This window comes from Caretta caretta, chromosome 10 (assembly GCF_965140235.1).
Source record: "Caretta caretta isolate rCarCar2 chromosome 10, rCarCar1.hap1, whole genome shotgun sequence".
Taxonomy (NCBI): domain Eukaryota; kingdom Metazoa; phylum Chordata; order Testudines; family Cheloniidae; genus Caretta; species Caretta caretta.
In genome coordinates, this window is record NC_134215.1 from 48526442 (window position 1) to 48544050 (window position 17609).

Sequence of the window (17609 nt, forward strand, 5' to 3'; positions counted from 1 at the left end):
ATCGCTCAAGCAGACCAGAGTACGGCTCAAGGCAATGGTGCTGCAAAATCACAGGCTAATCTATGTGTGGTACCAAAAGAGTCAAGGAGACCCACAGCCTCTGGATAATTGTTCATGTCAGAGGCAGTTTGTTTTTGGAAATCCTCCATTTAGCATCCAGAGAGCTGGCGCTTTCTGAGTGGATGGAGGAGCTGAACTCTCTCTCATTCCTCTTGTTTCAGAGAAAGCAGAGTGAGGCCAGTGCTGGTAACATGACCCTGCGATCCTTCATTCCAGTTTTTCCATAACTTCTTTGTCTTGGCTTGCACTTATTTCATGTTTGCTTGGGACTGGACTGAGACTCGGCAGAGCTGGTTTCTTACTCTCAGTTCTGTCACAGGCATCCTGTGTGACCTAGGGCAAATCGTGTAAGCTCCCTGTGCCTCAGTTCCCCATCTGTAACAAGAGAACCATGATACTTTCCTACCTCCCAGAAGATTAAACTGATTAATGTTTGTGAGGTGCTCAGATTCTGTGGCCCCAGGGGCCATATGACTACCTGGCTTCAGGAGAGCACCAATGAAAACAATGAGCTGGACGTGGTTGTTAAATACATAACCACAAGCCCTTGCACCATTAACTTCATTCTAAGCAGCGCGCTTCCCAGGGAACAGAAAACCACATCATGTGATCTGCCTCTTGTGTCCAATCAAAACTAGCCAGCACAGCTTGAATGCTGACTGTCGACAACGAGTGGCCCGGGAATAGGCTGCGGCCCAAGAATGAGTCATGGAAATTATTCAGCAAGTAACGAATCCCTCTGAGAAGATGGGAAGCTGCTCGCAGACAGAGAAATAGATGAAATTCATCAGGCCATTGATTCTCTGTAAACTATTGACTCGCCTCTGAGAGCCAGGCCCAAGGATTGTTTTTCAAATGGAAGCTTCCTGAAAGCGAGGCAGAAGGGGGATGTCCCAGGCTTCCGGCAGCGCTCCAGCGCCTCGCTTTCTGTCTCCATCCACATCCCAGCAACTTGGCTCCTGCTGCCATGTGTTCCAGCCACCCAGCTTCAGCTGCATTCTAGCAACACAGCTCCTGGCTCGCTGCATCGCAGTGCTCAGATTGTTTGCATTCCAGTGTCTTGATTCCCTAGGCTCAGCCGCATGGCTCCTGGTCTCAGCTGTATGCCTGTCACAGCTTGTCTTGTGCTCTAGGCTGCATTCCATGGAGTCCTTGGCTCAGACACTGGAGAGTGAATTTGTTAAAGATTTGTCTTTTTGGAGTGTTTAGGAATCATTATTCTTCACCTGAATCTTAACTTGCGACTTGTAATTCTCCCAGCTGTATTCTGTAGTGCTCCCTGTGACCTCCAGAGGGGGCTGCAAATCTGCTAGGTGTGCCAGTTCAGACAGCTGCACATGCATTGATGAGGCTGCTGGGGGTAGATGGGGCTGGAGCTAGGAGACAGGTATAACAACAAAGCTGGCGTGGCTGAGCCCACACAAGTATCCAGGGCTTGAAAGATCAACTGCTCCGTTGTTTGTGTTCAGCTTAGGAGAGTGTGAGATAGGGAGCAGAGTGAGACAATGGAAGGGGGAGAGGGAAAAATCCCCCTGAAAATATAAAGCATGGCACAGCCACATTGTGGAGCAGTTGTGCTGCCTCGCTTTTGGTCGGGGGGGGGGGGTCTTCTAGCTTCAGCGCAAGGGTGGTAACATGATTTACCAAAGAAAACTGAATTACCCTGGGAAGGACCCATGGGGGGAGGGATAGCTCAGTGGTTTGAGCATTAGCCTACTAAACCCAGGGTAGTGAGTTCAGTCCTCGATAGGGGCCATTTAGGGATCTGGGGCAAAAATTGGGGATTGGTCCTGCTTTGAGCAGGGGGTTGGACTAGATGACCTCCTGAGGGCCCTTCCAACCCTGATATTCTATGATTCTAAATTAATCCTACAAACCCTGTGGTGACCAAACATATACTTGCTGAGAGTTGGAAAGTGGCATGCACTATGGGTAGAAAGCATGGGCTAGTGGGTGGGGTTTTGGCCTGTGGCTCAGGAGGTGAGCATTCAACTGGCAGCTCAGCCAGAGACGTGCTATGTGACCCTGGGCAAGTCCCCTTTTCTGCCCAGTTTCTCATCTTTGCCTCCCAGAGATATTGTGAGGCTACAGTCCACTACTGATTACCAGTGAGGAAGGTCAGGTAAGTACCTGAATAGACAAAATTCAGGCATTCCTACTTCAAACCTCACACTTGTAGCCATTCATGGACGCATTATCATGCTACTCCACTGACTACAGCTTAGGAATCTCTGATTTATGCCCTACCCATAAGGAACATACCCATAAGACTAACCTCCTGCCAGCCAGTTAACTATGCTTCAGAGGAACTGGGTTACATTCCCTGGGACACCAGCAGTCTGCACCGGGATCAGTCTACACAGACCTGTGCAGCCTTTAAGCAGAAAACAAGGCCTGGTATTGATTGCTATGTGGACTAATCATAAAGAGCTATTGTCCCACACTGAAATCGGTATCCAGACCTGAGATTTCCATGCACAACTTGGGGGGGGGTCAAGTGCACCCAGCAGCGCTCTAGAATCCTTCCCTTTGCTTTGATTCCAGTGGGGGTGGGGGTGGGGCAAAGCTGATCAGCTGTGGGGCCAGCAATTCCTCCCCATTTTTTGAGGACAACACCGGTCTGAGCAGATAGCCTGTTGGCGTGTGCACAGGGAGGCTCAAGCAAATTCAAGCTTCAACCTGAGACTTGCTGACTAAGGGAGCTGTGAGTGCTCAGTAGCTTTCAATAGTCCTAAGTGGGGTGCATTCACTTCCCTGAAGGTGCAGCTACACTAGCCCCAATTTTGGCATCATAGTTGCTTGACACTCTCAAATAACCTGATTTAACCCCCTGCCCCGAGTTCTCACGTCCTTTCTGCCTGTGTTCTGAAAAGGCTCAGCTGCCTTTGTTAGCACCTAGGAGCCTGATCCAGAAGTTGGATCCAAGCAGAGCTGCTCTGGTGTTGGCTGTGGCTGCTCGCTCCCTCAGGGGCTGGCACGCAGCATGCTCAGAGTTCCGGTTGCAATCTAGCATGCAGCAGATGGAAGCAGGAGCAAGGCAGCTTGCCTTTAAAATCCCTTCCCTCCAATATAAAATAATCCAGCGCTCTGCTTTGTGCAGGGAGCTCCATTCCCTAATGCAATAGTTCCACCTTGGTGGTGGTGGTGGGGGTAGATTTGTCGCTCATTAGGAATGAGGTGTATCGCTAATTGGAGCTGTTTGGAGTTCATCCAAAGATTCACATGATGGCCACAAGGAGTGCAAGTGTCTGACGGGGCTTGGGGAGTTAGATCTAAACCAGGGGTGGGCAAACTTTTTGGCCTGAGGGCCACATCGGGTTTCCAAAACTGAATGGAGGGCTGGGTAGTGAAGGCTGTGCCTCCCCAAACAGCCTGTCCCCCGCCCCTCCCACTTCCCCCTCCCTGACTGCCCCCCTCAGAACTCCCCACCCGTCCAACGCCCCCCCCACACTCCTTGTCTCCCAGGGCCCTCCACCCCTAACCGCCCCCCCCGGGACCCCACCCCCTATCCAATACCCCCTGCTCCCTGTACCCTGACTGCCCCGACCCCTATCCACACCCCTGCCCCTGACAGGCCCCCCCTGGACTCCCACGTCTATACAACCCCCCCATTCCCCATCTCCTGACTGCCCTCCCCCCCAGAACCTCCACCCCATCCAACTACCCTCTGCTCCCTGTCCTCTGACTGCCCCCTGGTACCGCTGCCCCTTATCCAACCCCCCGCTCCCCACCCCCTTACCATGCCACTCAGAGCAGCATGTCTGGCAGCCGCCTGGCCAGAGTCAGCCACGCCACCGCACTGCCCGGCAGGAGCTCGCAGCCCAGCCACCCAGAGCTCTGGTGATACAGCGAACTGAGGCTGCCGGGGAGGGGTGACAGCAGGGGAGAGGCCGGGGGCTAGCCTCCCCAGCTGGGAGCTCAAGGGCCAGGCAGGATGGTCCCATTGGCCGGATGTGGCCCGCGGGCTGTAGTTTGCCCACCTCTGATCTAAACCATCTCAGGCCATAGGGTTACACCTGGTTAAAATTGGCACACAGTAAAGCAAAAGGCTGTGGCCTGCAGAAGAGGTATATAAAGGCCACCTATAGAGTGTATCCAGTCAGTGCAAATTACTCTGACTTGTCGCTTACGCAGATTTTCTGGCCAATGCGTAACTTACCTCTCACTGTGTATTTCACTGCCGAATTGGGTTGGCCGACTCTCCTGAGAGTTGCCTCTCCGGACAGCTCTTCTCATGGTCTGGATTGCAGGGAGCCTTTAACTAACACAGCAGCTTATGGAATGACACCAGCAGGGTTGGCATTATGCACAGCTCTTGTTTTAAAAACTCCTGGAGTCCTTAACCAGCACATGCTGAGCCCAGCCTATTAATTGGGTTAGACTCTTTAGGAGACTGTCTCTACTTTGTCCAGACCAAAGTCTTGGTAAAAAGCATGCAGAGCATCTTTCCAATATGTTAGCGCTATCTTTTACAGACAGATACACAATGCCATTTTCTCTGTTGGTATTCCTCCACTGAAATCAATGCTATTACACCTCAGTGCCTTTCTTAAAGCTATTGCCATTGCTGGGCTCATCGTAAATAAGTCCCGTACAAATGTTGCTTTATTTCTTTTCCACTTACATATTTAGGTATTTTTCCCCCATCCAATTAATTCAACAAATACAACTGAAGTATCACACTGCTCTATATATCATGGCTTTTATGACTGTGCAATAAAGACATCTTTTGTTAGAGTAACTGTCAAAGACTGTTTTTTTTTTAACAAGGCTTGTGTAAAACATTCACAGAATCTATTATATAAAAATGTTCATTATCCTCCTCTACAAATCTTGTAGCTGGAAAGTGACGGTGAAGAGATTTATTATGTTCTTTCTAGGTGGCCAGAGTATGGGACACCTAGACTAAAGAGCGAGAAAGGAGAAAGAATAGGGAAGCTCAAGTATTGCTAGGGCTGGTTAGAAAATGTTTACTAGAAAAAATATATGAGGAGAAAATGTTCATGAAATTTCCACTGGGAATTTTTGTGGCAGTAAGGTCAATTTTTCTGAAGGTCGCTCACGTTGAGGGGTTGTTTGGAGTGGAAGCTCTGTAGAGGTTGTGCTGTTTTATGGCTTGCTTTTCAGCCCTACACTACACAGATACTAGAATTATTCAAGTTCGTAATTACAGGCTACTGCAAAGACAGAGCCACATTGTGAAGTTCATATCCAAGGCTATGGAAAGGCAGCATTCATAGCTGGTGTTCTGGATCAGGCTCAGCAGTAGACTAATCTCTCACATGCATAGACTGCCCATCACTGCAGTGTCTAGGTGCCATGTATTCTAATGAAGGCCAAAGACAGAAAGGAAAGCTGCCTTTGAACCCAGGGATCAACTGTGTTTCAGACAAGAGCATCGCTAATGAGCCACAGGGGAGAGGAATGTTTCCTGAGGTAGAGAAAATGTGATACCAGAGGCTCATGGTGATTTAAATGCATAATATGTGCACCTGAAAGGCTCCTGGGCTGTATTTACTGGGAGGGTTTGGGCTGGTAGTGTCAGTCCTTAGATTGTAAGCTCTTTGGAGAAAGGGCTGCCTTCCTGTTCTGTGTTTGTACAGCACCTTCCACAGTGAGACCCTGGTCCATAGCTGGAGCTTCATATTTAAGCAGAACATTGTCCTGTACTTGGAAAACCCCTGAAAGGGTTTCTCGGAGGCTCTAGGCAATACAAGGTGGACACATACTGTGCTCACCATGGCTGCCATTTTTAAACCTCTCAGTTGATGGTGGGGAACCAAGCTTTTCATGCACACTTTCAGGGGGTTATTTTTTGTTCATCCTAAGGGCATTTATTAACATTCGACTAGCTCTGTCCATCTAAGTGCACCCTTGACATGAGGCCCTGCTCCAAAGACTACTGTAGTCAGTGCAATGGGATCAGATAGGATCAGACCCTTGGGCCCAGATTCAATGAAGGACGTAAGCCCACGTTTAACAGTAAGCATATGAGTAATTCCACTGAAGTCAGTGGGTTGCTTCATGTTCTTACAGCTAAACGCAGGCTTAAGTACTTTGCTGGACTGGGGCCCTAGTGATTATATTGGTTGTCGTAGCAAGAGGTAAGCCAAGGCCATGATGTTTGGAACCAGATCCAAACTTTCACAAAATTCCAGGTTGTCTGGAGGGGAGGTTTTGGCCTGGACCCATCACCAACAGTGTCGGAAGATAGATGATGGGTGGGGGCAGGGAATGGAGTGTACAAATTTCGGATGGAAAGCTGCACTCCCAGTGGTTGCTGATTGGACAGGATGGAGTGAAGCCCTTCCCATGAGTCTTTTCCATTGACTTCAGTGGGCTTTGGCTCAGGCGCCATATGAGTAGGTGTGCCGGATGCACTTGAAGGTGATGGCAAGTACTTGAACGGAAGGCACCTTCTGGCTGGAGCTCTCCACCATCGAGGCAGCTGCTCGCCAAGACACACCTGAGAAGAGCCTTGCTAGGGATGAATGTTCCCAGGAATGTGATCTACTCCCCCCCCAGCTGCAGGTGTGACAGAAGGGTCCACTCCCCTGCCCCGGCCGCAGGTCTGTTTCTCCTCAGCAGGCCTGCGTGAGCTCTAACAAGGCCCTGGAGTGCAGATAACAGGGATATAATACAGCAAGATGAGACAGAACCCTCCAGAGTCTCGTAGCATTTCTTTAGCCTTGGTCGCTTTATTACCATATCGTTGAGTGATGGGGCTCGGGGGAGCGGTGGTTTAAGCCATATCTCTCAGTGCCGCCGCGCTCACTCCTCCTGCAATTGATCAGGCTACAACTGGGGCTGAGTGAATTTGCACTTTTTCATTGCAAACTCTTCTAGGTAATGGAAATTTTTCCACTGACGATGCGTTTTATTTCAGTTTCCCCCCTCCTCCCCTCTTCTCTCCCAGCCCAGCAATAATAAATTCAGCCCAGCTGGTTAGAGCATTTTCAGGGGAGGGAATTATGCTGCATGCTACATCTAGTGCCTTCCTACTACAGGTTGGTCAGGGACTGTGTAGGGGCTCCAGTCACCAGAGGTGATTGTTCATGGAAACAGACTCGACTGGCCCATCGTTGTGAATCTCTGCAAGGCTCTTTAAACCAGGAGATCTCAGCAGTCCTATTGAGATTGCTTGTGATAAAGGCTTGCCCTGAACCAACACTACCGCTTCTCAGGGGCACCTCTGTGCATTTTCTGCTTCAGGCCTCAGACCCACAGAGAAAAGGAAGAAAAATGCACCCCCCACTCCTCTCCCAAAGGGAAAAGCCAGCACCTCCTGCTTACCTCGCCCACAGCAGTAACTCACCTGGTTAAGGGCTGTCCCACTTACCTTGCTAGAGACCTCAGGCTGGGGTGGGCAGTGGAAATCGCTCCACTGCATGAGCTGGTGGCCCAACATCTCTGCCCTTCTGTGGGAGTCGTTCTACCCCCTCCCTGCCTCATTGCACATGCCCTCCCACTGCCAGAGAGATTGTAGAGCTGCCCATCACCCCCGAGCCTTGTTAATACTGTGCCATCTCCACCTGCCCTCTGCATGCAAGGGATTGAAGATGTGCACCACAGAAGATTGGCTTCCTAGTTTGTTTCGTACCTACACATCTCTGATACAAAGTATGGTGATTTGCCACCACACTAGCTTTTGTTCTTTTCATACAGATCTGAGCATAAGGGGGTTGTAGTAGAGACACACTCAGTCTGTGTCTAATGACACAACTGGAGAATTGGTGCTCAAATGGCATCATAGGACCGAAACTTGTGAGGTGCTGAGCTTCTGCTCTGAAGACCTCTGTGCCTTAGAGGGCCTTCAGTATGCTATTTGTGTAATTAGGAACTTGAATCTGTGTAGTGTAGGGCTGTAAAGCAAGCCATAAAACAGCACAACCTCTACAGAGCTGAGTCTGAGCTTTTATGATCAAAGATAAAATGAAACTGTGTCTTGTGGATGGATAAGGCAGTACGTTTCTCTGGTTACTTTTTCCCCTGGGCATTATTGTGGGGTAGAGTTACGGTTATTTGAGAGCTTTGTTTGAGAAGTACAATCTTGTAAGTTTCTAATTTTTAAAAAAACTCTAATGATGGTCCTGCAAGGTCACAAGCATTCAAGATGTCGATATGCGCCTGTAATTTTGACTGCCCCTTTGTGAAGTTTTTGTGGGTGGGAATTTCCTTCATTTTAAATGAAACGGTCCTAAGGTCAGTTGGGGAAGAGTCTATTTCTTGCAAACATTAGCAGATCTACAATGGGGAGGCCCAATTCAGTAGACCCTAGGATTTTCAAAGACAGGATGCCCCCTTCGTTTGCTGACCACAGACACCTCCTGCTCACCATGGAACCTTTGTTATAAAAAACTTTCTTGGCCCTAGACCTAACCTACCAATTTTGAATCTATGATTTTGTATGTGTGTGGATTTTGGTGAGGAAGGGGGAAAACTGTGTTCACCATGGAAATTCAATTACAACCTTAACCAGGGGCTTCTCATCCATAGAGCTCAAAGCATATTGGAAAGGAGGATTCAGTAGCATTATACAGGGAAATGGAGACACAGAGAAGTTAAGTTATTTACCCACAGTTTCATAGCAAGTTAGTGGCAAAACTGGGACTATATCAGGTCTCCGGATTCTCAGCCCTGGACTCCAGCCATTAGCCCAGAGATGCCCCCAACAGGCTACTATGTGGCCAAAGCTACCATATAAAAACCTAAGATAGCTATAGACAGTAATTCCACATTATTCTTCAGCTGAACAGTAAGAGCGAGCCGCTAGATAACCCAGATGCAGCCCCCTTCAGCAATGACCTACATAACCAGCCTCAGATATCTTGCATGCCAATGTCTTGCATGGGGACGTGTTGGTTACTCTTCTCCTGAGAATCCACAGCTGAGCTTTGTGCCTACCTGTCTTAGGGCCTGAACGTGCCTTTGCTGGATCCTAATCAAGCCACATGCTCCAGGAAACCTGTTTTGAGGAAGCCCCCAGCACTGGAGTCCTGCTAGGCCCTGATGTGAGAGAGCCCACAGCTAGAATCATAGCTGGCACCCATGAGTCGCTGCCATGAAGCTGCTCCCTACATGTTGCTGGAGTCCCCCTAGAATTAACGAGACGTTGCGATGATGTCGTCAGGCATCCTAGCACCGTGGGATCCCTGCTTTCTCCCAGCTGGAGACCGGCCGGCCCTTCAGAGCTGTGAAGATGCTCACACTGCCAGAATCTTAACTAGCAGCAGTGGATGTTCTGAGGGGTGAGATCTGGATGTGTGCTGTTCATAAAGTAAAGCAGCCATATACACTGTGTACTACGGTAAAGATCCCCGCACTACCCAGAGGCTGGCTCTGGAGGATTCATTGTCAATTTCTTGCCTCTCTTTTCTGTGCAGCCCTGGCACTTAACATGGCACCAAAGTGAATTCTGCCAAAGATGCACTGTGCAGCATCAGCAACAGCTCTGCCTCTGGGGACCGTGCTCATTAATGTACCTTCTGCTGCTTAGCCTCCGAGGCCAGGCTTGCACCCCGAAAAGTGCTTACCCAAGGCTCTCATTAATCCAGTATGATGCAATGCTGCCTGCACCGTTGCCTCTCCACTTCAGAGCAGTAAAATTATCATACCAAATAAAACACTTCATTTCTTTAGAGCACAGCGGCTGGAATTTCCGAGCGGCTTTTCGTCTCTGGCTCCAGACGTCTACAGGTTTTTACTTCTGCAGTAAGGTGAAGAGGAGGAGCTAGGCTGAGAAGAGGGGTCCCTGGGGGGTTATTTTTATGTGGCACCCCTACTCCTAGTAACTTGGGTCTCCAAGCAGCTCTGAGGGCCTGAGTCCAGACCTGCAGCGTTCCTGCAGCTCTCCTGTGCTGGGACCCCACATAGTGTTCTGCCATTGCCCCTCAGTCCTGAGCTGCAGCACCCCCTCATATTCCACTGTTCCAGTCCTGGAAACTCCACATGTCTCTGCCAGTGCACGTCTCACCTGCACTTCCTGTGATGGTGATTCTGGGTCACCATCACAGCTTGGCTAAGTCGTTGGAGATGCATGTGGTGTGGTTTTTACTCCTGATCTCTCAGCAGAGTTCTCAGTTGTGACTTGCAGCATCCCCTGCTGTGGCAGTCCAGGACCCCACCCAGCTCTACCAATGCACCTTCATCCTGCAACAGTCCAGCTCTTCTGTGGTTCCAGTTCTGGGTCCGCACAGAGCTGCACTCATGCACCTTTTCACTCACTCCTGCTCTGCAGAGTCCCCTGCCAACTCCAGGATACTGGACTCTTACTGGAGCAGGGGCTGAGGCCAAGTGTGTGCTAGAGGCCTGGGGGACACACAGCCAGTTGTACTCACTGAGCTGTACACTGTTATCACTTTGTGATGTACAAGAGATGAAGCAAACACATTTCACTTGTGATCTGAGGTGAATCTGAGCATCAGTTCACAGGGGTAAAAGGAGAGAGCAATAACCCGCTGCAACAGCACCCTCTTCAAGGAGGTCAGTCCCCTTATTAGGTGCAAGGGGTTTATATACCGATTTCTACTGGATGAACTGATCTGCAGTGACTTGAGGCCACATTTCTCATATTCTTCTCAGCAGGACTCCCCTACTCCACATGTGGCTTGGGGGAAGGTGAAACCTTCATTTCTCGGCATCGTGCCAAGGGAGAATCAGTGTTTTTTTTCTAGTGAGAGGTGCCAGATTGAGAGCTAAGGCCTCCGTTTACCCTCACAGCAGGTACAACTGCAGGTTAAATACCCTTGCTATAGCCAGCGTGCCTCCACCCTGACCTGCTAGAACTGTGTGAAGGGTTCTAAGTGAGTGTCCATGGCTCAGTTAATAACTCCGTTCAGCTGTTACCAGTGAGCGCCAGTCATCAAGGAGCGCTGGCAAAACTGCCCACCAGCCACTGGCCTGACATCACTCAAGCTCATTTTACACAGGGCACCAAGAGCAATGACTTTCAGCTGAGGCAGGATTCGAACTGGTGAGCTAGAGTTGAAAGGCTCCACATCTGCCTACTACCCGGAGTTCTCAAGTCTCCCTGAACTTTTAGTTTCTTGCTTTACCCAGCGTGTTTCCTAGGATGCCCCACTCTAGGGTTTTGTAAGATCCCTGTCTCTGCTTCCTCAGCAGCTCCTTGTCCATCCGGGAACTCAGGGGCTGTGGTGCCCCCCAGCAATGAGCTTTGGCTGGGGGGGAGGGCAGAAGGTGCGGGGCTGGGGGCTAGCCTCCCCCAGCCGGCAGTTCACATGCTGCCCATGCTCCCTCCTCCTCCTCCTCCTTGCAAGGGAAGCCTTCTGGCTGAAGGAAATTCAGAGGTGCTGAGCAGCTGCTGGATGGGGACTTAGGTGGAATAGATCAATCGACTGGCACAGATCTGAGGCTGGGAAAGAGCTGGCTGTACAGGATGAGGGGACAATGGAAATATATCAATGGCCCTGCTGGCTCTGGATGATGAGTAGCTAGCCTAGGGATCAATTTGGTGAGGTAGAAACGTCAAAGGGGTTTCAGCCTCAAATAGCGAGGAAGGCTGGTCTTGTGGTTAAAGCACTACAGTGGGACTCGGGAGATCTGTGTTTCATTCCCAGCCCTGTCACATGCTTCCAATAGTCAAGTCGCCGACTCTCTCTGTGCTTTCACTCCCCGCATGTAAAATGGGATTGAGGATGATACTCCTCAGGCCTGTCGTGATTAACAAGGAAAACATGACCTATGAGGAACGATTGAAAGATCTGGGTTTGTTTAGTCTGGAAAGGAGAAGACTGAGGGGGAACACAATAACAGTATGTCAAAGGTTGTTATAAAGAGGAGGATGATAAATTGTTCTCCTTTTCCACTGAGGGCAGGACAAGAAGCAATGGGTTTTAATTGCAGCAAGGGAGATTTAGGTTAGACATTAGGAAAAACTTCTTAACTGTCAGGGTGGTTAAGCACTGGAACAAATTGCCTAGGGAGGTTGTGGAATCTCCGTCACTGGAGGTTTTTAAGAACAAATTAGACAAACATCCATCAGGAATAGTCTAGATCAGTGGTTTGCAACTTGTGGTCTGGGATCCGCTGGGGGTCTGCAATTATGTCTATGATTTTCAAAGGGGTCTGCACCTCTGTTCAAAAATTTTTAGGGGTCTGCAAATGAAAAAAGGTGGAAAACCGCTGGTCTAGATAATAGGTAGTCCTGCCTCAGTGCAGGGGACTGGACCAGATGACCTCTTGAGATCCCCTCCACTCCTACATTTCTATGATTAAGCTTGTTGGGGCTGTGACTATTTCCTACTTTGTATGGCATAATATATAGTTCTTCCATGGTGTTTTTCATCACTATATAGCTCAAAGCCCCTTACAAAGGAGCTCAATATCATTATTCCCATTTTACGGATGGGGAAACCGAGGCACGGAGCAGGGCCGTTACTTGCCCAAGTCACCCAGCAGGTTGGCAGCAGACCTGGGAATAGAATGAGCTCTCCCTAGTCCCACACTGGAATGGGTCCTGATTTCAGTGGGAGCTTTTTGGTGCTACCATGGTAGCAACAAAGAGAGAGGAAGTGTTTAAGCTCAGACAAGGGGGTAGAACTAAGAGGGATGGAATGAAATAAGTAAAGGAACAAAGTGTGCATGATAGGAGATGTCCTCCTAACTGCAATACCCATTAACCTGGGCAACAGCCTCTCTCTCCTGGGTTGTTGTGGTGAAAGCCCCCTCACTCCAATCCTTGATAACCTAAAACACACAGACCCCCTGGGGAAGGTTACACAGCTCTGTCTTGTTCTTAGGGCTGTACATATGGCCTATCACCATGATACCCAAGCACTGATACTGCAGAGAGCTACCCTGTTCGGGACTTAACCCCTAATCCTGCAATCCCTTATGCCTCCCCAGAATCCCAGTAGGGCTCTGGATGGGCACAGAGGTCTGCCCACATGGATGACACTAAACTGGGAGGAGTGGTAGATACGCTGGAGGGTAGGGAAAGGATACAGAGGGATCTAGACAAATTGGAGGATTGGGCCAAAAGAAATCTGATGAGGTTCAACAAGGACAAGTGCAGAGTCCTGCACTTAGGACGGAAGAATCCAATGCACCGCTACAGACTAGGGACCGAAAGGCTAGGCAGCAGTTCTGCAGAGAAGGACCTAGGAGTGACAGTGGACGAGAAGCTGGATATGAGTCAACAGTGTGCCCTTGTTGCCAAGAAGGCCAATGGCATTTTGGGGTGTACAAGTAGGGGCATTGCCAGCAGATCAAGGGACGTGATTGTTCCCCTCTATTCAACATTGATGAGGCCTCATCTGGAGTACTGTGTCCAGTTTTGTGTCCACACTACAAGAAGGATGTGGAGAAATTGGAGCGAGTCCAGCGAAGGGCAACAAAAATGATTAGGGGTCTGGAACACATGAGTTATGAGGAGAGGCTGAGGGAACTGGGATTGTTTAGTCTGCGGAAGAGAAGAATGAGGGGGGATTTGATAGCTGCTTTTAATTACCTGAAAGGTGGATCCAAAGAGGATGGATCTAGACTATTCTCAGTGATAGCAGATGACAGGACAAGGAGTAATGGTCTCAAGTTGCAGCGGGGGAGATTTAGGTTGGATATTAGGAAAAACTTTCACTAGGAGGGTGGTGAAACACTGGAATGAGTTACCTAGGGAAGTGGTGGAATCCCCTTAGAAGTTTTTAAGGTCCGGCTTGACAAAGCCCTGGCTGGGATGATTTAGTTGGGATTGGTCCTGCTCTGGGCAGGGGGTTGGACTAGATGGCCTCCAGAGGTCCTTCCAACTCTGTTATTCTATGATTCTATGCCCTGGTCTACACTAGGACTTTAGGTCGAATTTAGCAGCGTTAAATCGATGTAAACCTGCACCCGTCCACACAATGAAGCCCTTTATTTCGACTTAAAGGGCTCTTAAAATCGATTTCCTTACTCCACCCCTGACAAGTGGATTAGCACTTAAATCGACGTTGCCGGCTCGAATTTGGGGTACTGTGGACACAATTCGATGGTATTGGCCTCCGGGAGCTATCCCAGAGTGCTCCATTGTGACCGCTCTGGACAGCACTCTCAACTCAGATGCACTGGCCAGGTAGACAGGAAAAGAACCGCGAACTTTTGAATCTCATTTCCTGTTTGGCCAGCGTGGCAAGCTGCAGGTGACCATGCAGAGCTCATCAGCACAGGTGACCATGATGGAGTCCCAGAATCGCAAAAGAGCTCCAGCATGGACTGAACGGGAGGTACGGGATCTGATCGCTGTTTGGGGAGAGGAATCCGTGCTATCAGAACTCCGTTCCAGTTTTCGAAATGCCAAAACCTTTGTGAAAATCTCCCAGGGCATGAAGGACAGAGGCCATAACAGGGACCCGAAGCAGTGCCGCGTGAAACTGAAGGAGCTGAGGCAAGCCTACCAGAAAACCAGAGAGGCGAATAGCCACTCTGGGTCAGAGCCCCAAACATGCCGCTTCTATGATGAGCTGCATGCCATTTTAGGGGGTTCAGCCACCACTACCCCAGCCGTGTTGTTTGACTCCTTCAATGGAGATGGAGGCAATACGGAAGCAGGTTTTGGGGACGAAGAAGATGATGATGATGAGGAGGTTGTAGATAGCTCACAGCAAGCAAGCGGAGAAACCGGTTTTCCCGACAGCCAGGAGCTGTTTCTCACCCTAGACCTGGAGCCAGTACCCCCCGAACCCCCCCAAGGCTGCCTCCTGGACCCAGCAGTTGGAGAAGGGACCTCTGGTGAGTGTACCTTTTAAAATACTATACATGGTTTAAAAGCAAGCATGTGAAAGGATTACTTTGCCCTGGCATTTGCGGTTCTCCTAGATGTAGTCCTAAAGCCTTTGCAAAAGGTTTCTGGGGAGGGCAGCCTTATTGCGTCCTTCATGGTAGGACACTTTACCACTCCAGGCCAGTAACACGTACTCGGGAATCATTGTAGAACAAAGCATTGCAGTGTATGTTTGCTGGCATTCAAACAACATCCGTTCTTTATCTCTCTGTGTTATCCTCAGGAGAGTGAGATATAATTCATGGTCACCTGGTTGAAATAGAGTGCTTTTCTTCAGGGGACACTCAGAGGAGCCCATTCCTGCTGGGCTGTTTGCCTGTGGCTAAACAGAAATGTTCCCCGCTGTTAGCCACAGGGAGGGGGGAAGGTTGAGGGGGTAGTCACGCGGTGGGAGGAGGCAAAATGCGACCTTGTAACGAAAGCACATGTGCTATGTATGTAATGTTAACAGCAAGGTTTACCCTGAAAGAGTGTAGCCACTGTTTTATAAAATGTGTCTTTTTAAATACCGCTGTCCCTTTTTTTTTCTCCACCAGCTGCATGTGTTTCAATGATCACAGGATCTTCTCCTTCCCAGAGGCTAGTGAAGCTTAGAAAGAAAAAAAAACGCACTCGCGATGAAATGTTCTCCGAGCTCATGCTGTCCTCCCACACTGACAGAGCACAGACGAATGCGTGGAGGAAAATAATGTCAGAGTGCAGGAAAGCACAAAATGACCGGGAGGAGAGGTGGCGGGCTGAAGAGAGTAAGTGGCGGGCTGAAGACAGGGCTGAAGCTCAAATGTGGCGGCAGCGTGATGAGAGGAGGCAGGATTCAATGCTGAGGCTGCTGCAGGACCAAACCAGTATGCTCCAGTGTATGGTTGAGCTGCAGCAAAGGCAGCTGGAGCACAGACTGCCACTGCAGCCCCTCTGTAACCAACCGTCCTCCTCCCCAAGTTCCATAGCCTCCACACCCAGACGCCCAAGAACGCGGTGGGGGGGCTTCCGGCCAACCAGCCACTCCACCACAGAGGATTGCCCAAAAAAAAGAAGGCTGTCATTCAATAAATTTTAAAGTTGTAAACTTTTAAAGTGCTGTGCTTAAAGTGCTGTGTGGCATTTTCCTTCCCTCCTCCACCACCCCTCCTGGGCTACCTTGGTAGTCATCCCCCTATTTGTGTGATGAATAAATAAAGAATGCATGAATGTGAAGCAACAATGACTTTATTGCCTCTGCAAGCGGTGATTGAAGGGAGGAGGGGCGGGTGGTTAGCTTACAGGGAAGTAGAGTGAACCAAGGGGCGGGGGGTTTCATCAAGGAGAAACAAACAGAACTTTCACACCGTAGCCTGGCCAGTCATGAAACTAGTCTTCAAAGCTTCTCTGATGCGTACCGCGCCCTCCTGTGCTCTTCTAACTGCCCTGGTGTCTGGCTGCGCGTAACCAGCAGCCAGGCGATTTGCCTCAACCTCCCACCCCGCCATAAACGTCTCCCCCTTACTCTCACAGATATTGTGGAGCACACAGCAAGCAGTAATAACAGTGGGAATATTGGTTTCGCTGAGGTCTAAGCGAGTCAGTAAACTGCGCCAGCGCGCCTTTAAACGTCCAAATGCACATTCTACCACCATTCTGCACTTGCTCAGCCTGTAGTTGAACAGCTCCTGACTACTGTCCAGGCTGCCTGTGTACGGCTTCATGAGCCATGGCATTAAGGGGTAGGCTGGGTCCCCAAGGATACATATAGGCATTTCAACATCCCCAACAGTTATTTTCTGGTCTGGGAATAAAGTCCCTTCCTGCAGCTTTTGAAACAGACCAGAGTTCCTGAAGATGCGAGCATCATGCACCTTTCCCGGCCATCCCACGTTAATGTTGGTGAAACGTCCCTTGTGATCCACCAGAGCTTGCAGCACTATCGAAAAGTACCCCTTGCGGTTTATGCACTCGGCGGCTTGGTGCTCCGGTGCCAAGATAGGGATATGGGTTCCGTTTATAGCCCCACCACAGTTAGGGAATCACATTGCAGCAAAGCCATCCACTATGACCTGCACATTTCCCAGGGTCACTACCCTTGATATCAGCAGATCTTTGATTGCGTGGGCTACTTGCATCACAGCAGCCCCCACAGTAGATTTGCCCACTCCAAATTGATTCCCAACTGACCGGTAGCTGTCTGGCGTTGCAAGCTTCCACAGGGCTATCGCCACTCGCTTCTCAACTGTGAGGGCTGCTCTCATCTTGGTATTCATGCACCTCAGGGCAGGGGAAAGCAAGTCACAAAGTTCCATGAAAGTGCCCTTACGCATGCGAAAGTTTCGCAGCCACTGGGAATCGTCCCAGACCTGCAACACTATGCGGTCCCACCAGTCTGTGCTCAGAATCGGCGTTCCACAGCATGAACCTGCCCCATTAGCACCATGATGCATGCATTGGCAGGGCCCATGCTTTCAGAGAAATCTGTGTCCATGTCCTGATCACTCACGTGACCGCGCTGACGTCGCCTCCTCGCCCGGTATCGCTTTGCCAGATTCTGGTGCTGCATATACTGCTGGATAATGCGTGTGGTGTTTAATGTGCTCCTAATTGCCAAAGTGAGCTGAGCGGCCTCCGTGCTTGCCTTGGTATGGCGTCCGCACAGAAAAAAGGCGCGGAACGATTGTCTGCCGTTGCTCTGACGGAGGGAGGGGCGACTGACGACACGGCTTACAGGGTTGGCTTTAGGGAGCTAAAATCAACAAAGGGGGTGCCTGTACATCAAGGAGTATTTCAGGCAGGACTTCACGGAGGGTTC

The 17609-nt window shown here is 49.9% G+C and overlaps 1 protein-coding gene across 1 annotated transcript; it reads left to right on the forward strand.

Annotated features, from left to right (window-relative positions):
* Window positions 1–14158: 14158 nt before the first annotated feature.
* On the forward strand, window positions 14159–15960 carry LOC125643873 (uncharacterized). Its single transcript, XM_048867107.2, has 2 exons — window positions 14159–14781; window positions 15370–15960. Exons 1-2 carry the CDS (start codon window positions 14199–14201, stop codon window positions 15888–15890), a joined length of 1104 nt encoding a protein of 367 aa, XP_048723064.2. The 5' UTR covers window positions 14159–14198; the 3' UTR covers window positions 15891–15960.
* The last annotated feature ends 1649 nt before the right edge of the window (window positions 15961–17609 follow it).

Bases quoted from the DNA above. Each gene is read 5' to 3' on its own strand.
- LOC125643873 (XM_048867107.2), top strand. From the start codon at position 14,199: ATGCAGAGCTCATCAGCACAGGTGACCATGATGGAGTCCCAGAATCGC. The intron at 14,782-15,369 runs GTGAGTGTACCT...TTTCTCCACCAG, and splicing joins AGTTGGAGAAGGGACCTCTG to CTGCATGTGTTTCAATGATC.